The sequence below is a fragment of the Anguilla anguilla genome, chromosome 3, assembly GCF_013347855.1.
Source record: "Anguilla anguilla isolate fAngAng1 chromosome 3, fAngAng1.pri, whole genome shotgun sequence".
Lineage (NCBI taxonomy): Eukaryota > Metazoa > Chordata > Actinopteri > Anguilliformes > Anguillidae > Anguilla > Anguilla anguilla.
In genome coordinates, this window is record NC_049203.1 from 29,185,083 (window position 1) to 29,208,858 (window position 23,776).

The following is a 23,776-nucleotide window of genomic DNA, read 5'->3' on the forward strand; positions in this document are numbered from 1 at the left end:
TGAACAGCTAGATGAAGGCTACAGGATTGGCATTAGAAGGCACAACAAAATCGACACATCCTGTCCAGAATAATAGACTGTGAAATTTTGTGGAGCCTTTGAGTTGGCTTTGCGTGGCCACGATGAGTGAGAGCTCCGGTAATCCCGGGATATTCCGTGGATTGGTGAATTTTGTTGCCTCCTTTAAACTTCAGCATTCACATATTCACATTTTGTCCAGCAGATGGCAGCAGAAGGCTCTTTAAATGACCTTGGAGTTAGCTAATATTTTCCTACTCTTTTTATGACTTCATAGAATGTAACAGTGGCAGTAAAAATGACTTTAGTAGTTCCATATTTAGAAATTGAGCTGTTGGTAACTTTAGGTTATGTAGGTGAAATGGGCATTTTGTCATCTCTACGTATTATTTTATATTATTAAGGAGGGCAAAATATGTTCAAGTAGTGCTACTGGCTAATGTTTAGGCAACATTAGTGTGTTGTGTTGATTTATTTATTTATTTTATTTTATTTGCCGAGCTATGAAGTACTGCTTCAGTTTGTTTGGTCCACCCCAAAACTGCGCCCCCCCCAAAAATGTTATCACCAGCCGCCACTGCATACAGCCCTTTAAATCCTCATCAATCCATGGTGCTCTACAAGTCCTCATCGTCAGTTTCCTAACAGGTGCATGTTTGTCAATAACTGGTTGAAACTTTTTAAGAAATAGTTCTAGTGCTCTGATTTTTCCTCATTGTAGATGTTTGACCAACATATATTACTGACATCCTCCAAGAAAGCTTCCTGAGAAAACCTCTTGTACAGAACTCTTGGCTTGGCATTGGGTACTTTACTTTTTCTTGCAATCGCAACTACATTGTGATCACTACAACCTATTGGGACATGACATTAATAATTTCTGTTACAGAAAAACGAAATGCGATACAGTATTGTTACGTGCTTGCCTTGGTAGCAAGCTTTACTCGAATACTAGCAAACAAAGCCAGCTGAAAGAGTGCTTCCATATAAAATTATGGTCAGCTAAAAGCTATTATGTTTTGTTTGCAGTGAAAAAGAACTGCTTCTTTCCATTAAAATATGTGGCACCGGAAGACTTGTGTCATCATTCTGCGAGTGCAACATATGCACGTCTCTCATAGTCTACATTTATACGTGAATTATTATTACTTACTCATTACAAACACAGTGCAAAAAGAAATGATCTCATTAAAAACACATTTTCAACATACAAAAATGCCACGTTACTCACACTTACAAAGCACTGTCTATAAGCCATTCATTCAAACTGGCTAAATCTAGGCCTGCCATTAAAAATATTGATAACCAAATGATGCCAAGTTACTGTACTACAAACAATATAGGCTATCTTGCCTCACAGAAATTAAAGAAACTGTATTCCAAAGCAATGCTACCCTAAATTGTTTCATGTCACTTGGCTGTGTTTTTTCATTTTACCATCTCACAGTCATCATTCACACTTTGTGTCACATCAAAGTGTCAAATAACTACAAATCTCCTCATGCAAGACATTTAAATGAATGTACAAAACTGCTGATGAATACCTACAGAAAAGATTTCACTACATGTACAACTTCTTGTATATGTGCTACTTACAATAAATGCTGAATGTAAAATAAATCTTGTACATACATACATACAAACAATACTTCATTATCCCCATGGGGACATTTCCCTCGAAGCATATAACATTCACATTTACAAACCCACATTTATACCAAGAAACATACTATCATTCACGCAACCGAAAGGCTAGGCAGCTAAATGCATACCTACCAATACAAATTGGACATACTGACGCCTATTCAATCAATCTTCACTCTTACAAACCTATCCACACATATATTTGGCCTGTTCATCTACTGTATGCTTGTACACACAGGGCCAAATGATTTGAAACAATTTAAGAGACATTGGGTAGCATTGCTTTGGAATACTTTAATTTCTGTGAGGCAAGATATATATATTATATACAAGCCTATATTGTTTGTAGTACAGTAACTTGGCGTCATTTTGATATCAATACATTTAATGACAGGCCTAAATTTAGCCAGTTTTAATGAATGACTTACAGACAGTACTTTGTAGGTGTGAGTATTTGTAACTTGGTATTTTTACACATTGAAAATGTGTTTTTAATGAGATACTGTATACAGGACCTCAAAGATATGTGACAGAAAAGGTCCTGTGTGCAGTGCATACTCCCATTCAATCAGTCAATAATCAAACCTTTTCACATTCAATTATGCAACTACCTCAACAAAGCTGCTGTTCATTTCACTGTTCAGCAGAAATATAATTCTCAGAAATGCTGACAAGATGCTACAGATGTTTGTCACTAGTATTAAAAAAGCTGGCTGCATTTTATAATATTAGCGTCAGCACATAATGCAGACCTCATGAATAGCCTTGCTAAATACAAGGCAAAAGCTTAATTTGGTTGGGCATTTCATTTTATCATTGCCTTACTCCACCAGATGATGGCAGTATTTCTGCAAAAATAGAGTAGAACCCATTAAACATTAAGGGTGAAAAACAAAGTATTCCAAATACAAATTTATTAAGCCAGTTACTGTATTGGGAACATGATCACTGTACTTTTATCAACTCTATTTTTGTTGTCTACCTTTCTCAGCATGCAAACAAAACAGACTAAAGGCCATTATGGAAAAACACCCTGAGTGCGGACTACATGTGACTACCGCGAAAATACTGGTCTTCTTTGACCAATAAAATGTTTTTTAGTTTAGCCTCTTGGTAATTCCTTAGCTAACTGTAAATGCAATGTATAGCATGGTGCTAATCGTGGCAGCTGAACAATGAACATAGGATCTAGCTTAAGAACTAACCATGAAAAAATGTGCAATTGTTCTAATTCAGTGACCACAATATTATCATATATATTATTATAACTTAATACCCATTACAAAATATCAAACATTGTCACTTACCAGCTGAGCTTCCACATGAATGACCACACAACAAAATAAACCTCTAAATCTCCTTAAAACTTTTATTAAAACAAATTCTCAAAATGACTATGATCTTTTATTCTCCATACAATCTAATGATTCTACCAACAAACGCAAACACAGAGTGACTACAACACATGCCAAGGTAACATGAGGTACGTTCTGTGCTCCTCTTCCCCCTTATGCACAAAAAATCAAGACGTTCCCCTACATCTGCACCTTGTCCTACAAACAAGTGGTCCCCAAACTTACTGGGCTCATAACCAAATAATGAGATGCGCTTTCTGTGACACACCTGTTACTAAACAGCAGATAAGTAATTAAAATATGGATTTAAATGTTACTTCAGAACAACCGCGACAACACTGTAACCAGTGCAGTGCATGCAGCAAGTCTAGTGTTTATTTGGCTGGTGTTAATGTGAAAGTATGTCATCTGTATTCTTGTGACGCACTTAAATCCCATCCATGAGCCACAGTTTGGGAACCACCATAATCCACAGCTTGATGCTCACAGGGATGCAACTAGGGGCGCTGGACGCAACAGCACAATGCATAAAATGTTTTGCATGGTGTGGAGGTGTGGAGACTGAAAACAGAAAAGGAAGAAAGAGTTGAAAGTTGTTTTTTTAACTAGTCAAGGCCACTCTTATTACTGAAATCAATCCTCCACATTCTATGTGCCATACAATAAATATCCATAACTGACAACTAAAATGAAAAGATCCAGTTTTTCTGCACTAGAAAACTCAAGTCTATATTAGCCATAGATATCACACACTGATTTACTGACTGGAAATTTGGTTGTTATTATTTCTGCATCTAATTGTGAAAAGTACAAATTAATACCAACATACACAAGATGGGTGCATTTTTACATGCATATTATTTATAACTCTGTTGCATATTTTATTTAATACTGAGCCTTTGGCAAGGCTTCTGTTTGTAAGCCTGCACTTTTTAAGGTTGTAGATAAGCAAAACTGCCATTATAAAATGATTGGGTGTCAACTCCACTACAGGGATAGGAAACACTGAAACAGTGTGGATTAGCTTTCATTACATGCACCTATCAATTTTATTTGGCACACAAATTAATAAATGTTCTTGTTTTGATACTCATGACACTCAAGTGAATGATTAATTTTATTGGCACAAAAACATTAGGTGAAACATTCAGGGCAATGTGTGCAACCATTTTCCTGGCAACTGCATTTCTTACCATGACAACAAGCCTAGTCTACTGTGAAGCCAGTTCTGAATTCAGTAGTGGTGGTGTGTAAAAAAATGAAAATAAACATAAATAATCAATAAAAGGTAAATAGCTGGATATGTGGCTTCCAGTAACCAAAGGACACAGATGAATAAAAATAGCCAGGACCTGTTAGGAGAAGTCAGGACATGTCTTCGTAAAGGCAGACGATGCAGGATTTATTAGCCTGTGTTTATCAAAGAAGTTTCCTCTCCTCTGGCACTCACGCCCAATTACCCGTCGAAACACACAAATTCATTAGAAACTACCGTTAAATTTCTCCCTTCAGTCACCTGGACCGGATGTTAGGCTACATTGTCCGGTCAAGACCACAAATTATTTGAAAACTGGACATTCTGGTCAAAAACCAGATATCTGGCAACCCTGCATAGGTAAGAGGTAACGTTACTTACAGGTCCAACAGAAAACAACCCAGCACCGCGTCACTTCTCATCCACTTGGAAAACTTTATATGATGCTACAGAGAAAAAGCAAGGTTACAGTAACTCTAGTTCTTCAACGAGCCCAGTGGACTTGTCTTTTTGCTTCGCTGTATGTGGGCCATTACAGCAGCTAGCTAGCTAGCTATAGCAACAAACACGCTGTTGAAATCTGATCCCAAACCACAGGCTCTGTAACCACACCCACCCCTCCCCACACAGAAAAGAGCACCACACCCAAAAATGCCCTGAACACATTTTAGAATAACAAATACAGGTAAAGGGGCACAAATTTGGTGAAAGTGTGTAAAGACAGAGATTGCCAGTGCATCATAGATCTAGGAGTTAGCATGGTTATTTTATAATATTTTCAAGTAAAAAATCCTGCATATTATGCCTTTAACATAAATGTCAAATGATTTGGGGCAAGAAAATTAGATAGTTGTAAAATGAATGTCATGGTCTCAGTTATGCATTAGTGTAAACATCCATTCAAAACTCGAGCATCTAATGCAGATGAACATTCTCAATGATGTAACAGAGGGCAGGAGATGAAAAAAAGAAAGAGAAAGCATGTTTGGTGGATGTTTGTGTGTGAGAGTCAGAATTCTCAAAGATACTCACAGTTTGACATTGAACAAAAACAAACACACAATAAGAACAACCAAGATGGTGCTTGGCAGTGAGCGCTCTAGTGATGAACATTCACAACTTGTGTTTCAGTGATGGAACTGGAATGGCACTACATCCTAAAAGACTGACACTGTGCACATGTGGGCATATCATAAACATAATTCATATTTATATCAAACCATAAATAAGGCTGTGTGTGTGCAGGAGCCCAGCAGGCTCTGTGTTTGGGGGCCTGCGTGTACCCCCTCCAAATCCCTACATTCTACGCCTTAGCGTACGGTCCTCCCTATCCAGATCGAGGGATAGGTGTTATTGTGCACAGCTTCACCCCATGCATGAATTAACCATCGCCTTGCAGGTTCCCCTCAGCTGATTTCAGATCCCTTTTGGGCACAGTTCTGTGGAACCTGGTATACCAGCTCCTCTGTGGGTGGGGCCTGTCCCAGCATATTTTTGGGTGTGTCATACTGCGGACATGCCCCTGACTGGTTGCCATCTGTCCTGGCCAGGAGTGGGGCAGGGCCACGTCCCTTGAAGGAGGAAATGGATAGTTGCTGTCCCATAGGCCCACTGGCAGGGTAGCTGGCAACGTCCAAAACGATTGGTGTGGCGTACTCCGCTCCGGAAGCTGGTAGGGGCTCAGCGTAGGCATGGTATATATCTGTCTGTGGTGCGTCGTATTGGTCAGAATCAGGGTACCGCTGGCCCAGGGTGCCCACAGCCCCGCTGACCAAGGGCTGTGCGTACTCTGCAGAAGTTGAACAAGATTCATCTGTGAAGAGGTTGGACAAAATACAGTGCTTCGTTCACACACCCTACCAATGCTACATCTAGAGCTATTCATCAAACCCATTGGCTAGTTACAGCACTACAGTATATCCTCAGTCCCTCTTACACATACCATGGCACTGAACATAATGTTTCAGATTTATGTATCTACTGTTACTCTCAGTTTTGACACTGCTGTTATAAAGCAGAAAGATCCGGTCCATTGTTCCTATTGGTTAATTTGTGATCCAGCCATGAAAATAATCCCCAATAAACCACAGGCAAATAGAAAATTTGCACATTGTATTAATATCATTGCGAGTAAATATTTTTATGTTAACTGATCCATTAGTCTACACAAACAGTAAGTGCAAAGTTTTGAAAAATGTAAACTTTTAAGAAGCAGTGCACCTGCAAAACGGATGAAGAACACCTCTGCCTGCATTGACAGTTAGCTTCAGTAACTTCACCTCATTAGCAGTGCCCAAATGAATGTATACAATAAGGAAAAGTGATATTTTACAGTGTTTTGTGGAGCTAGCTGGATAATTTGTTTTAGTTTTTGTCTTTGAATTTCATCAACCTCACAACTAGCCAACAGTCAATTAACCCCTTAGCGCACATGACAAATATGGCCAATCCTTGCCCATTTAGGGGGTACTCTATTTAAAGCTTTACAACTCCAGATGTGAACACCACAGAGACTTGAAAAATGGCTTAAATGAAGCAAGACGTGTACCATTTACAATACTAACTTAGATTAGTTTATATTAATAATTTTGGAATAAAGTGCCACAAATGCAATTGTCTAGGCAAAAAATCAAAAATGAATTTGCTCTTTTTTAGTTTGCAATGAAATATTGAGAGATTGCATATATACAGCAGGTTAAACTATACATGTTGTGGATCAAAAACTTCTTGACCACAAGGTTCATAAAATCTAAGGGTGGATACGCAGAACTACTAAAGATATAAAGCAAAAACTAAGCAGTGTACCCAGCGTCTCCAAATCTACCCAAAATGTCTAAATTATGCATTGCTGTAAATCACAACAATCATGTATTGCATTACAAATCAACAGTTTGACAGAAGAAACTCACTATTGCATCATTTTAAAGTGGGAATTACAAGCTTTCCATAAGTACAGTGGCTTAAAATATCTAGGAGTACTGAAACATATCCAAAATCTCTCCACAAATGAATAAAATGCTTTTTGTCTATTATAAAGAATATACATGCGCCCCTTATGAAGGTTTAAGATGAAACATTGATATCAGATTTTAAAAATAATGCAAAAACATTGTGGTACAGTACCTACATGTGTCCATTAACTCTCGTATGTTTTGCTGTTCTCTACAGTATGTAATGTTTCCTTGTATGGGGATGGGACGACATTAAGACAATATTCAACCGTCCACCACGTTTTGCCAATGTTCCAGTTGAGGTCATATCTGGTACATACATTAAACACAAACTACAAGCAAACCACGAACACTTACGTTAGTGTGAAATATCCTCATTCTAAAATACCACTAACCTATTTAAAGACACTCAATTTCAAAAATAACGTATATAACCGAAATATTTTCAGCAGTAACACTTACATTTGGACAATGAAATATTATTTGTGTTCACGTACACTCCTGAGCAAAAAAAATGGGCCAAGCCCAAAATGGCAAAATATTAAGCTTTTAATAGTCTTAACAACAAATCATTGGTCATAAAATTAGCAAGAATTAAACAAATGCACTCCTGAGACCTCCTGTGCCACCATTTTCACGTTTACTATTGCTGCAGTGAACTGTTTGGGGAAAAGCTAGAAACAGGGAAATTCACTTATACAGTAGACAAATTAACAATGTCAAATAAAAGAGTCGATTAACTGTCGATCAAGCCAGATTGTACTACAACGTGTGGTATTACACACAGCTATTTTGGAAGGTACCCAGGCGTCACAAATGAGCATATATTTCACAAACGGATTGTCCCAAGACAATATATGACCACTCCGTCTGGAAAGCGACATCTCTACACATAAAACCAATGATAAGGTTGTATATTTATTCTATATTTAGTCACAGATATTGACAGTAGAATGACATGGCATAATTTTGAAAAATTCATCTTGTTTATTTCAGTGTTCAGTGAGCAGCGTTTTTCACAGCTGTACTGTGAACTATACCTTTGGCTACGGTTGGCTTTATCTTGTTGCTATGAGGGAATACAAATTTTTAGTAGTAAAAGAATGTTTTCATGCATGCCCAGATCAACACTATTATCCAGTGTGTCATGCGTGGGGGGTGTAGTTACAGATGAGACTGCAGGGAGGGGGTGCTTGGTAAATGCACAACCAGCGCGAAAATGGTGGCACTGCGAAACTCCGTATTCGGCATTGTTGTCCTGAATCATCCACGAATAGAGCTAGAAAGTTTGTGTTTTCAACTCATAATTTGGTTGCAGGAGCACAGAATGTCTGAATTGAGTAATCTAGGCACGCCGGCCTGCCGACCACTAGGGGCTTTGCGCTAAGAGGTTAATAACTGAATTAAATCAGTGGAAGGGCAAACTACAATCTGTTAAAAATATTAGTTAAAAAATTGTGCCATCTTTCTATTTTACTATTAGTAAAATAGAATTACTATATAAGACATATAGACATTGTTTTATAAAAGTAATACGGCACAAAAACCAATGGTATATCATGAATATTTACACAGCGGGGGTTTCGCAATTTTGAAAAGATTCTCTCACGTTTTATTCGTTTTATCATGTGATGTGTTTAGAACGTTTGGCGGAACAGAAGTGAATTGCCCACACTAAATGGAGAGCAGTGGCAATTTGGTTGCCAAAAAAAATGTGAAGGCTGCTATATGGCAGTATTTTGGTTTTGAACCAGACAAAAAGGGGGAGCCCAAAAATGTGGATGTAACTGCTACATGTTGTCTTTGCTGAGAACTGGTCAATCACCACCCAGCTCAGCCTGCATCACCCACAGCATCAACATCATCTGTTCCTGCCACGACAACCTGCAAAGTATTATGGGCAGCTTTTCAAGGTCCACAAAATATAAAAAAGTAAGAGATTGCACAAAGGCAGTGACCTGCTATTTATCCAATGATACAGTTGCTTTCCACACAGTGGAAAAAACGTCTTTCTTTGATATGGTTAATACATTGGATAAACATTACAAACTTCCTGGGAGGACATACTTTTTGTAGATTGCGATCCCAGAGATGGTGTATGAATAGATGTGAAAACCTTGGTCCAGGGGACATGCTACTCTCTAACGAGAGATGCGTGGTCAAGTGTCAACATGAGACTGTTTATATCATTGACTGCACACAAAATTAAATGGAGCTGAAGTGCCAACAAGCAACTTTCATGTCGAAGTACCACACAGCCGCTAATCTTGTGCTCCATGATGTTTTAGAAGACTGGCAACTTCATATCCAAACGCACTCATGCATTACAATCAGGAGACCAGGGATTGCCATTCTCCGTGAAGTTCATTAACTCCAGTTATTACTCGAGGTATTGCAGTTTAATAAGCCTCTGGTGCCAAAAAGCAAATTTCCCCATTGAAGTCCATTCAAAACTATGAATTTACCCTGGCCAAATCAAATTATTTTGGACAGAACATTTTATCTCTAAAATTTCTTCACACTGAACTAATTACGCTCCAGGCACCAATTTTTGTTGAGTCCCACAGAAGAAGATATAAGATTTATTTAATTCCAATTTGGTCCGCATAGTTTTATGTCACAGTGGACGCAGATATATCAGAATATGCAAAGTATTAAACCATGACCTAGAATAACATGAATCCACCGCCATTATTGCTTTACCGCCATTTAGCAGACGCTGTTGAGCCGTGTCTGTGAGCTCCCGCAGCTTTTTCCATTATAGGCCTATATCTTTTTCTGCTTTCTTTCGCAGCTTCTGCTGCAGTTTTATTCATTTTTTTTTTTAAATTTTTATCATTCTATCATTTTATTCCATTTTATTTTATTAGCTTTTTTAGTTTTTTTTCTTGTACACAGCCAGCTTTGTCTAGGACTATTTTCAACAAAAAATGCCTCCCCTTCCCTCCCCACCTCATTGCTCGGGCTGTCTCCAGTTAACACAAAAGATCACTGAACTTGAAGGAGGATGAGCAGCTTCTGGACTCTCTGGTGGCACCGGCCTCTCATGTTGCAGACAATGACACCACTCTCCCCTGGCTCGGTCCTAACACCACGGGTGAGCCGGCACCATCCACCACCTCGTCTGCTCCTGTGGTGCATCCCTGGCCCCGGCTCGGAGCAAAACCGAAGACCCTGGTCTGCTCCACGCCCTCTGGTCCGGAGCCTTGGGTCGGTGTCCGGGGAAACAGTCAGCGAGGAAGCAGTCACTCCTACAACCTACAACCCGATGCCCCTCACCGAGCCTTCTTGAAAAATACCCTCACGTTCGTAACGTTATAGTCCATGTTGGCACAAATGATACCTCAAAACAACAATCGGAAATACTGAAACGTGACTTTATTCGTCTTTTTAACTTACTCAAGTCCTGTGGCAAACATGTTTTTATCTCTGGTCCAATCCCTACTTTCGGTCGGCTACTGGGTCGTTTCAATAGAATCCTCAGTCATCCTCAGTCTCCATACATGGCTACAGTCTGTATGCTTGTCGCCCAATATGGTTTTTATTGACAATTTCATCTTTTTTGGGAGCGCAGAGCCTTTTACAAGAACGATGGAATCCACCCCAATGCCTTGGGCGCCAGAAGCCTTTCCGAAAACATTTTTTACTCCGTCCAAACCTCTGGACGCAAGTGACTAATTACTCACCACGCACACTTGGACTCAACACCGGTCAATAATCAGCACTCGCTTTCCCCACATCGTTGAACCACTACCTCTTTGAGTAGCTCCCCCAATCATTTAATCCCTGTTCAAATTGGAAACAAAGTTCGTGGAAATCCTAATTGCTCTGGGGTTAGTATTAGCAACCTGATATCAACACCGGTTCTAGCCACAAGTATCTCAGGCCCTGCTCCAACAAACCTAAAACTAGCCCTATTTAATATTAGGTCCCTGTGTAACAAGTCACTTTTAATCAATGATTTTATAACCTCTTACAAGCTTGATTTTATGTTTTTAACAGAGATTTTGTTGAACACCAAGAATGGGAATGCTATTCTTATTGAATCCTCCCCACCAAATTTCATATTTGAGTTTGAAGCACGACAGAACAAAAAAGGAGGGGGTGTTTGTGCCGTTTTTAGAGATAGGTTCCTTTGTAAGAAGTTATCATTTGGAGAGTTCTCATCCTTTGAATATGTGTCCTTTAAAATGGAAATGAAATTCTCTCAATGTATTCTATATATAGTTATATACAGGCCACCAAAATATTCTCCACATTTCCTTGATGATTTTACAGAGATGCTTTCAATTATCTGCACTGAATTTGACTGTGTAGTCATTATGGGTGATTTTAACCTCTTAGCGTAAAGCCTCTAGTGGTCGGCACGCCGGCGTGACGAGATTACTAAACTCAGACATTCGGTGCTACTGCAACTAATGTATGAGTTAAAAACAGAAACGCGTTGTTTTAGTTTCATTAGTAGATGATACAGGACAACTATGCCGAAAACGGAGTTTCGCAGCGTCACCATTGTCGCTCTGGTCGTTCATTTAACACGTACCCCCTCCCTGCAGTCTCATCTGCAACTATACCTCCCACCCATGTCATAATGGACAATATTGTCTATCTTGGCATTCATAAAAATATTCTTTCACCACTAAAAAATCGTATTCCGTCATAGCAACAAGATAAACCCGACTTAGTTCAGCAATCTCGGTACCCCAACCACTAGGGGCTTTGCGCTAAGAGGTTAAAATACCAACTTCCGGTTATACCCCGTCCAATTCCGGTTTAAGCCCCGCCCATTCCAAGTACGAATACGGATACAGATAATTTTGTTGGTTGAACAAATACAGATACAGATAATGGTGTACTCGCTCATCCCTACCAAGTAGTCATATATTGTCTTGGACAATCCGTTTGCGAAATATACGCGCATTTGTGACGCCGGGGTACTAGTCCCTCCAGGATTTCGTGGAGTTTTTTTGTGATTGTTGCGATCAAAAATGCTTGATTTTGCAGCAGCTTTTCTAAAAAATTGCGATGCAATTTGCTAAGTTTTACGTGACTTTTTTGCGGTAAAATTGCGGGAATTGGCAAAAATTGCAAGTCGAGGAATAAAATTGCAATTTTTTAAAAAACTACTACATAATGAAGAAAGAGTCATGTAATCACTTCCTACTGCACATCACAGAAATAGCTGGAAATATTTTAGTTCTCATCTTTTTTTATTTTCTGAACATAAAGAACCATGGGCTCAAAGTTACAAAAAAAATTGAAAAAAAAAAAAAAGCGACGTAGCTTTACAAAATAGACAGTCTGTGACTGCAATAGGCTATAGAATACATAGGCTACATCCTCTGTAAAAAGTGCTTTAAATGCTTTTTAAATAATATTAATTCAACACATAATGTATGCACAAAACAAAGTGCAATCTCTTACAACCGTGATTCAACGTTATTGAAGACTCCATTGACACATAAGTAGGCCTACTTATGATTGCTTTCCCTAATCATTTTGTCATGCATTTCTTTAAGACTGCAGCCCCTACAGATGCATTTGCTACGTAGCCTATTTTTTAAATATGCGTTAAGGCATATATACGGCTCTTTATACGGCTCTGGATTTGGACATTTAATGCGGAGAAATCGCAGGAATTTTGCAAAATTGCAAGCTCCCGCAAATATTCCGCGATTTCCTGGAGGGACTAGGGTACCTTCAAAAATAGCTGTGCGTAATACCACGTGTTGTTTACGTCGTTGTCGCCCTTTTTAGTACAGTGTGGCTTGATTGACAATTCATTTATTTAGTAGGTGAGAGTATAAGCTTTCTAACCATGTATAACATGTAAGTATTACTACTCAAAATATTTCGGTTATATGCGTTATTTTTTTTAATTGAGTGTTTTTAAATAGGTTAGTGGTATTTTATAATGAGGATATTTCACACTGTAATGTAAGCGTTCGTTGGTAATTTAGTAGTTTTTGTGATGCATGCAACAGTGATGACATGAGAACTGGAACATTAACAAAACGTGGTGGAAGGTTTAAAATTGTTTTCATGTCGTGACATTCCCCATACAAGAAAACGTACGACAGTACAGAGTATAGAAATACATACAAGAGTTCATTATTACACATTTAGGTACTGTACCGCATTGTGTGACAATGTTTTTGCATTATTTTTAATCTGATATCAATGTTTCATCTTAAACCTTCATAAGGGGCTCATTTATATGCTTTATAATGGACAAAAAGCATTTTATTCATTTTTGGAGAGATTTTGGATGTTTCTGGAACCCTAGATATTTTAGACCACTGTACTATTGAAAAGCTTGTAATTCGCACTTTAAAATGATGCAACAGTGAGTTTCTTGAGTCAAAACAGTTGATTTGTAGTGAAATACGTGAATATGTTGTGATTTACAGCAATGCATAATTTAGACATTTTGGATAGATTTGTAGACGCTGGGTTCACTGCTTAGTTTTTGCTTAATAGATCTATAGTAGTTCTATATGCCCACCCTTATATTTTATGACCTTGTGGTCAAGAAGTTTTTGATCCAGGACATTGTATAGTTTAACCTGGTGTATATATGCAATCTCTCAGTATTGTAAATGGTACAAATGTCTTGCTTCATTTAAGCCATTTTTCAAGTCTCTGTCGTGTTCACATTTGGAGTTATAAAGCTTTAAATAGGGTACCCCCTAAATGGGCAAGGATTGGCCAGATTTGGTATCTGCGCTAAGGGGTTAAAAAATGAGAATAGTTATATTTAATTTGCTCTTAAATTGTGTTTCAAATGATGCTGGTCAAGATGAAGTGGTTATGAAGATGATAAACATGTCATTTACAAAGATGAGGATTGTATGAATAGAACACATAAGCCTAATTTATCAATATTTTACGTAAATTTTAGCATTTTGGCCATTTATTCATTATTTCTTGGCTAAATCATAGTTCAATTTGCTCAGTAAGCATGAAAATTTGCCTCTGTGCTGTGATAAACCGGGCACAATGGCATAGTGGTTAGCACTGTTGCCTCGCAAGAAGGTGGTTCTGGGTTCGAATCCGACATCGAATATGACATCTTGAATAATTTTCACCTTGTACTGCTTAGATTGTCAGTGCCCAAGTTCAGGATAGCAGGACTAACAACATTACACTACAGCAAATTGTATCAAAAGGTTGTCTTTGCCCAGATTGTACTTTTTCCTGTAAACAATCAAAACGAGCCAATATTGCACTAGGTGACTAGTCATACTTTATTACAATACATTGTTCATATGCATTGCCAAAAATATAAAGCACATTGCATGTTTCCATTTGAATAAAGAATAAAACTCAGTATTGATTAAATCTTTTGCTTTCTCTCATGCACCTTAATTCAAGTCAAAGCAAGAAAATAAATCAAGTTAATTATATTAGCTAGCTGTTCCAGTCTGCAATAGCTTTTCACAACAGTGCATTATGCTTGAGATCAGGGTCACGCTAGCTAGGAATAGCTAGGAACCGTAGGGAGGTCATTTACGTATTTAGAAAGCTACAATTGAATCACCGATCTCCTTTAAACAACAGTAGCTAGATAGTAGCTGGCTCCCATAACACACTTCCTGACCGTAGGATTTAAACAAGTCAGAAGTTGTGGCTAGCCTGCGAGCTAGATATTACTTATTACAGCCGACTGCCACCAAATGTATCATTAGGAAAAGCCATCTACAACTGTTCTACTGTCTAGCTAACTGGCTGGGTTAGTCAGTAAGACAGCTCGATAGCTAGCTTGTGCAACCTAAAAGTTACTTAGTGAGCACTTAGTAAGCTAGCTAACCACAACTTCTCATTGCATTTCAGTCTAGCTAGCTCGGCATAGCTTTTTCATAAGTAGACTATGTATCTAGCAAGCTAGCTTATGTAATGTACAGTATTGCCGAATGCTTCTATAAAAATATCAACTACCTTATTTATTACTTTCACTTGCAGAGATGATAGAAACCATATCAGAAATGGTCACAATGGGTCCTGTAGCTAGCCAGCGAAGCCACAGTCACAGTTCAGTGGCCGCAGTTCGTCAGACGATTTGAAAGCTTTCGCGAAGCGCACCCCCACGGGTTAACATAATTTCTCTGCGTTTACTGTTATCCTTAACGTTTAGGTACCCAGTGCACATGCTCTGGTGCCAATGACCCATAGTCAAACATGGCTGCGTTCATGAACTGGATTCATGCACCTTCGGGCAGCTCCCATAGGAATCCATGGAAACGGTAAACAGAAGCTGTCCCCAGTTCTTGTATATCTCGATGATTACAATGGGCAATGCTGCAAACATCACTGCTGTCATCAGGAATCAGAAATGGCCATGGCTGAATTTTTTTGGTCCTAATTTGTACATCACCATCCTTGTTTGATATTCATGAATAAGCACATTCTGCTTTATGCTGATAATGTTGGGGACAAAGACATATTTCTTGATTTGGCTCTGTACTTTCACAATTTTAGATGTGTGCTCAAACAATTCACATGTGGTTAAAGTGCAAGATTTTCAGCTTTTATTTAAGGGCATATATATACACTATTGTTTCACCATGTAGAAATTACAGCACTTTTTATACATCCATTTCAGAGCACCATAATGGCTTCACAGACATGTCTGATTAGTCAGGCATGTTCACTTGCTTCCTTGGTGCAGGTATAAAAGAGTTTTCAGTATCTAGTCTTGATTCTTTGCCTTTGGAGACTGTTAGCGGTGTTTGTCAACACGAGGACCAGAATTGCTCCAATGAAAGTCAAGGAAGCCATTATAAGGCTGAGAAATGAGGGGGAAAAAACAGTCAGAGAAACAGGCCAAACCTTTGGCTTACCAAAATCAACAGTTTGGAACATCATTAAGAGGACAGAGAGCACTGGTGAGCTCAATAATCCAAAGTCCATTTGTCCATTCTCTACTTGGTTTGACCCATTGCTTTGGGTTTCATGGTGTTCACTTGTCTTGTTGCTCCACATAGATCACAATAATTTATTTATTCTGGCATTCCTCTGATACATTGTAATAAAATAAATAATAACTTCAACAAGGTCACATAATTGCCAACTTGGTGGAAACATGGAATGAAAATGGTATAAGCACATACCTATTTTTTTTTTCTTTCTGCCAAAACTCCTTTTTCCTATCCAAAAAATGTGGCATAATAATTTTGACAGTATTTTCAATTAAATCGGCCTTACTACATTCCAAGATTTCAAAATCAATACAATTTACCAGTGTTTTCCTCTTTCTTTACTTACACCTAAAATCTCCAATGCGGGCTTATGGAGTACCCTAGGGATCACCTCTACCAATTCATCCATTGCATAACCTTTTAGATGCTTAAGAAGGTGAAACAAGTTTGCTTCCTCTATATAAGCTCTTGGTGCTAACAACAGTTTGGCAGTGGGACCTGGATATCATGGGGGAAGGAATCAGCTGGGACGCAATATGGAATTTTACTTCTGCTTCAAAGAATCTGAATCACCAGTCAATTCATTCCAATTTTGTACAATGACTGTACCTGACTCCCCGTAAATGGCATTTGATCTACGTCCGCGCTGCTCTCTAAGTGTCATGTGCACATTTGTTGTCAATAAACATAGACACTTGCTAATATGGTTGGCAGGGCTTACAGCTCTGCATTCTTAGTCCTGGCACCATTAGATTCTCAAATGCATTGATATAATTGATATGGAGCTCTCTACAGCTCACATTTATGGGTCCAGGAAGGTACAAGAGAAGTACAGTATAAGCTTGGGGCTCTGCTGTTGAAACTATACAAGGCTTATTGCAATGATAATTTGTCTGTATATGACTGGGTGGAACATGGAGGGTTAGGAGTTTTATTTGTTACTATTTTTATATTATTATTTTTATTTTATTTCCCTTCTGAATGCATAGTCCTAACTTTTCATACGTGAAAATATTTTTAAAAATTTGATCACAAAATATGAACTTTTCAGCCACCCTGGTCTATAATAATATAAAAAGTCAGATAACTTTATAAGTAAGCATATATTTTCTCATGAGTGATTGTCTCAGGTTTTATTTAATCCACATTACATGGGTTTGTATCCTCAGTACTCTACAGTAGTTCTTTTCTCCATTGGAGTAAACCATTGCTTTATCCTTTTTTGGTATTCTGCAAAAATGACCAGAGAAAGAGCGAGAGAGGACCACGATAACAGGTGCCTGAACCAGATGTAACCAAAGTGGTTAAACCATGAATGTGCACATACCTGCAGGTTCAGTCTGTAGCACAGGGGCGCTCTCTCCCCCCCTGAGCCGAGCCACTTCAGTGCTGCTGTACCGCACCACAGACTCCTCCCCCTCCGCCATCTTAGAGGGCAAGAGCTGCTTCACTCCCTTCCACCAACCTGAAACACAGACACAAATCCTCTCCGAATTGACCAACTAAACACACTACTCTTGTTCATGTTCCAATTAACCAATTAAACTACCCCATTAGTTTAGTGAGGACAGACTGGGAAATCATAAGACCTCACAAATGATGTCCTGACACAGTATTGACGTTTATCTAAATCTGTAAATGTATACATTTTAATATCCAGAAACATCATCAGTTTTGTACTGGTACTTTCTGAAATGTTTGGCAATGCAAGATAACTCCTGTTATGCCAAAAAAGCATGTTAGTTTTAGTATTCCTGGGAAAAGATTTTAATAGTCTGTTGCTGGGCTACCTGCACGATCCCACTGCGGCAGGTCATAGACTCCCTCCATGCTCTTCTTCCTGTGCTCGAGCAGAGAGATAGATGATGTCACCCACAGATACCCACGCAGGTGTGGATATTACTTACCCTCAACATGTAAGCAACTCACCTGTTCTTCCAGTGCCAGGTGCAGATCAGGGCCAGGATGAGAGCAGTCAGGGCCATGGCCAGAGAGGGCACCAGCACAGCAGCCAACGCCACATCTAAAAGCACAGCCACAGATAGAAACTCTCATGTCCTCAGCAACAGAACCTGCACCCTACTTATATACATTACTATTTTAGACTCCCCGTAAAGCAGGGGTGCACAAGGGGTCCCAGAGAGCTGGTCTGCGGGCTGGTTTTTGTTCCAAACAATTACTTCAGTTTTAGTATTCTGACAGGTATATAAGCTACGCTGTTTCATTCCTGTACTAGAGCACAGTAAAAGCTCCAGGACAGACTTGTCTAAGGCTGTAGCTGGTGCTAAAACAAATGCCGGATCAAGATCTGATTGACCCAATTAAACAATTATTAGATTGGCCCTTGCTGTACACCCCTGCCTTAAAGTTAGTGTGAATGCACACACATGGTGACACCTTACGGAGGATTTGCTTACCGCTATGATTTTACAGCTCTGCAACAGAAATTCTGGTGAAATTACTCACAGTTGCCTGCATCTTGAAAGGTTGACAGCAGAGGGCAGTAGAGTCAGTGATGATAATAGCTCTGATGGTCACAATCCTATCATTAAAAAATCTCGCTAACCCTTCACATTTTGTAGTCGACGCTTGGCTTTGAAAATCAGGAGTAGGGTTTAGTAGTCGGTCAATAGTGGAAAACTAAATTTCCACCACTCTCAGCATTAATCCCAAAAAAACAGATTTAGGCTATAGGTAATTAAAGATTCCCCACAAATGCAATTGTCTAGGCAAAAATCTAAAATGAATTTGTTCATTTTTAGTTCGCAATGAAATACTGAGATTGCATATATACAGCAGGTTAAAGTATACATATCCTGAATCAAAAACTTCTTGACCAGAAGTTCATAAAATATAAGAGTGGATATGCAGAACTACTAAAGATCTATGAAGCAAAAACTAAGCAGTGTACCCAGCGTCTCCAAATCTACCCAAAATGTCTAAATCATGCATTGCTGTAAATCACAACATATTCACGTATTTCACTATAAATCAACTGTTTTGACTCAGGAAACTCACTGTTGCATCATTTTCAAATGGGAATTACAAGTCAGTACAGTGGTCTAAAATAGCTAGGGGTCCAGAAACATATCCAAAATCTCTCCAAAAAGGAATATAATGTTTTTTGTCCATTGTAAAGCATATAAACGAGCCCCTTATGAAGGTTTAAGATGAAACATTGATATCAGATTTTAAAATAATGCAAAAATATTGTCACACAATGCTGTACAATACCTATATGTATAATAATTAACTTGTGTCTGTATTTCTATACACTGTACCCTCGTATGTTTTCTTGTATGGGTATCGGATGACATGAAAACAATTTTAAACCGTCCACCACGTTTGGCAATGTTCCAACTCTCACATCATCACTGTTGCATGCATCACAAACACTACTAGACAACAACAAACGCTTACATTATTACAGTGTGAAATATCCTCATTATAAAATACCACTAACCTATTTAAAAACACTCAATTTCAAAAATAACGTATATAACCTAAATATTTTGAGTAGTAATACTTACATAGCAATGATGAAATCTTATCTGTTTTCAGTAGACAGAGACAGTAAATCAATGATACAGTTCTATCCGCTTCTGTCTTCCTCCAGAAAACGATCTCAGCTAGGTCAATCAGCAAACATATGGCTTAGCTATGCCCAGAAGTCTTCAATAAAAATTGTTTTTTCCAATAAAATTATGAAAAATCGTTGACAACGTTTCGTTAGGTGCAGCCTCTTTTACTGCTACCACAGAGTGAATGCATAAGTGAATGAGATGATGAGAAAACGCTATTCCAAAAGAAAAATTAGACATGTTATACATCGTTAGAAAGCATATACTCTTACCTACTGAATAAATGAATTGTCAATCAAGTCAGACTGTGCTAAAAAGGGCGACAATGCCGTAAACAACACGTGTGGTATTACGCACACCTATTTTGGAAGGTACCCAGACGTCACAAATGCGCGTGTATTTCATAAACAGATTGTCCAGGACAATATATGACCACTCAGTCTCAAATGGGACATGTCTATGCGTAAACCAATGGTAAGGTTGTATATTTATTCAATATTTAGTCCCAGATATTGACTCTAGAATGACATGGTATCATTTTTGAAAACTTTGTCTTGTTTATTTCATTATTCAGTGAGCAGCGTTTTCACTGCTGTATTGGCATATCTTAGGGCTATTGTCGGGTTTATATTGTTGCTATGATGGAATACGATTTTTGAGTGGTGAAAGAATATTTTTATGAATGTCCAGATAGACAATATTGTCCATTATGTCATGGGTGGGGTGTGTAGTTGCAGATGAGACTGCAGGGAGGGGCTGCTTGTTAAATGTACGACCAGAGCGACAATGGTGGCGCTGCGAAACTCCGTATTCGGCATAGTTGTCACATATCATCTACTAATTAAACTAAAACAAAGTGTTTCTGTTTTTAACTCATACTTTGGTCGCAGTAGCACTGAATGTCTGAGTTCAGTAATCTCGGCACGCCGGCGTGCCGACCACTAGGGGCTTTGTGCGAAGAGGTCAACCTGCTTTTTTCCTCACTAATAATTGTCTATTACTTCTCAATTATTGCTTTTGCACCACATCTACCCGCCGTTCACCGAACATATACACTGCATTATGACATACCATCTACACGTTCAGTTAACCGGCTACAATATTGCAAAGTCATATGGATTCAACAGGAGCTCTTCTATTATCTTCCAAGAACCTTCTTTGTTTCAACAGGTAGTCAGTTCATGGCTTAGTGGCACGTCTAACTGTCTACAGATCATGAAGTCACAGGTTCAAACCCTGCCTCAAGCAACTTTCTTAAACATGCTTTTTTGCTCACAAATAATTGTCTATTACTTCTCAACAATTTGCCTTTGCACCACATTTTCCCGGCATTCACCGAACATACACACTGCATTATGACATACCATCTGCATGTTCACTTAACCGGCTACAATATCGCCAGGCCATATGGATTCAACCGGACCTCGGCTGTGCTTATTGGCCTGTGTTCTTCTTTAAAACCACGGACAGGTTTGACCATGAAATTTCACGCATTGTACAGCTATGTCATGGTGGCGCACTAACAAAGTTATGGACTGGTAAGCCTGAGGCTGAAGGATCGAATCCCGCCTTGCCCTCGGGCGGATATTTTCATATTTTACACTAACGTTTTCTTACAATTATATTTGCTTTACCAAAAGTCACTCACGGCCAGCCATATGCATGTCATGACGGCAAATGTATTGATTTTCTTGCAAAGTTACACCAGTTGGCCACTGTGCCATTTGTACTAACTTCTTCACTTGGCTACTGTAGAAAACGTTCTTATAATGAAACGCCACGTTACTGCATTCATGTCACCTCGCCCTGTTCTCTATCTAGCCACACACAAACAATTACTACATATGTACGGTCTGCAACTCCCCATTAAAACATTACATTAAAATCATGACATCATAATTATAACAACTAGTACTGAACATGAGAAAAGCACATCAGTGCAATAGATTTCCTACGCATTATCACACATTACTGAACCCACCACTTTAACAAGGACGGAGTGTAGCACAGTGGGTAAGGAACTGGGCTTGTAACCGAAAGGTTGCAGGTTCGATTCCCGGGTAAGGACACTGCCGTTGTACCCTTGAGCAAGGTACTTAACCGTAATTGCTTCAGTATATATCCAGCTGTATAAATGGATACAATGTAAAATGCTATGTTGTGTAAGTGGCTCTGGATAAGAGCGTCTGCTAAATGCCTGTAATGTAACAACTAATAATTTATACCGTCTGTTATATATACCATTCGATAAGGAAACTCAGCTCACTCTTGGTCACTTCATTTACTTTGCATTATAGTCTGTGATCATGTGAACCTTCACCTACATGCCCATTCTGCTAAAGAGATATTGTCAACTACTCAATTTCATAATTTCTCTCGTACTATTGTTATTTTATGATATGCTTGCTGGGACATATGCGTCTACTCTTATTCTCCACTATTAACTGTCCCGGTTTTACTACTTCCAATTCTCACGTAAGGTGACTGATCTAGCAAAGCAAAACAGCGAAGAGGACTCCTACCTGCAGTTAAGTCTATCAAAATGCCTTATAAACTTTACAAATAGAGCCCGACCGATGCCAGATTTTTGGGTCCGATGCCGATCCCAATTTTGGAGAGTCCTAGCCCACCGATTTCCGTTGTTTTGACCGATATTTCGTCAAAAAGTGCAACATTTTCAAATCAATTTGAAAAACTTATATTTTATTAAAGTTTCTATATTTAAGAACATTTAACTTTTAAGCAAACAAATAAAAATAAAAATAAACACACAAAGAACTTTTCAGATAAAAAAATGTCAAAGATGATATTAAATTAAATATATATATATTAACACCATCTTTAAGTGTGTGGAATCAAAATAACTCCACACCTTGCTTTTATTCCTTTCTTTTCCAGCCATCTATAAAAAATTAATTTAAAAAAAATCAGTTTTCCAGTTTCAAACATGTATTTTTATGAATATTATCTATTCTCAGTAAATTAACCTCTTAAGGCACAAGCCAAATTTTGCCAATCCTTGCCCATTTAGGGGGTACCCTATTTAAAGCTTTATAACCCCAGACGTGAACACCACAGAGACTTGAAAAATGGCTTAAATGAAGCAAGACATTTGTACAATTTACAATACTAACACAGATTAGTTTATATTCATAATTTTGGAAGAAATAAAGTGCCACAAATGCAATTGTTTTGACAAAAAATCCAAAATAAATTTGCACTTTTTGAGTTTGCAATGAAATACTGCGAGATTGAATATATGCAGGAGGTTAAACTATACATGTGCTAGGTCAAAAACGTCTTGACCACAAGTTCATAAAATCTAAGGGTGGATATGTAGAACTACTATAGATGTATGAAGCAAAAACTAAGCAGTGTACCCAGCATCTCCAAATCTATCCAAAATGTCTAAATTATGCATTGCTGTAAATCATAACATATCCATGTATTTCACTACAAATCAACTGTTTTGACTCAAGAAAATCACTGTTGCATAATTTTCAAATGGGAATTACAAGCTTTCAGTCAGTACAGTGGTCTAAAATAGCTAGGTGTCCAGAAACATATCCAAAATCTCTCCAAAATTGAATAAAATGCTTTTTGTCCATTATAAAGCATATAAATGAGCCCCTTATGAGGGTTTAAGATGAAACATTGCTATCAGATTAAAAAAATAATGCAAAAACATTGTCACACAATGCGGTACAGTACCTAAATGTGTAATAATTAACTCGTGTGTATTTCTATACTCTGTACTCTCGTATGTTTTCTTGTATGGGGATGAGACAACATGAAAACAATTTTCACCCGTCCACCACGTTTTGGCAATGTTCCAGCTATGACGTCATCACTGTTGCATGCTTCACAAAAACTATTACACTTCCGTCTAACGCTTACATTACAGTGTAAAATATTTACATTATATAACACCACTAACCTATTTAAAGATACTCAATTTCAAAAATAACGTATATAACCGAAATATTTTGAACGGTAATACTTACATAGCAATGATGAAATCTCCTCTATGTTCAGTAGATAGAGACAGAGACGG

The 23,776-nt window shown here is 38.3% G+C and overlaps 1 protein-coding gene across 3 annotated transcripts in view; it reads right to left on the reverse strand.

The window, feature by feature from the left end:
* Window positions 1-3,015: 3,015 nt before the first annotated feature.
* dcbld2 (discoidin, CUB and LCCL domain containing 2) overlaps window positions 3,016-23,776 on the reverse strand; it is a 93,324-nt gene continuing 72,563 nt past the window's right edge. Inside the window, exons 12-15 of one of the 3 annotated variants that reach the window (XM_035409250.1) lie at window positions 18,071-18,164; window positions 17,932-17,981; window positions 17,469-17,606; window positions 3,016-6,085 (exon numbers count right to left, since the gene is read on the reverse strand). In XM_035409250.1, coding sequence (XP_035265141.1) covers window positions 5,679-6,085; window positions 17,469-17,606; window positions 17,932-17,981; window positions 18,071-18,164 — 689 coding nt within the window. In that variant the 3' untranslated portion in view covers window positions 3,016-5,678. Of the gene's footprint in view, window positions 6,086-14,452; window positions 16,009-17,468; window positions 17,607-17,931; window positions 17,982-18,070; window positions 18,165-23,776 lie in introns of those variants that run through there. The other 2 variants (XM_035409251.1, XM_035409252.1) reach the window with 2 other exon arrangements.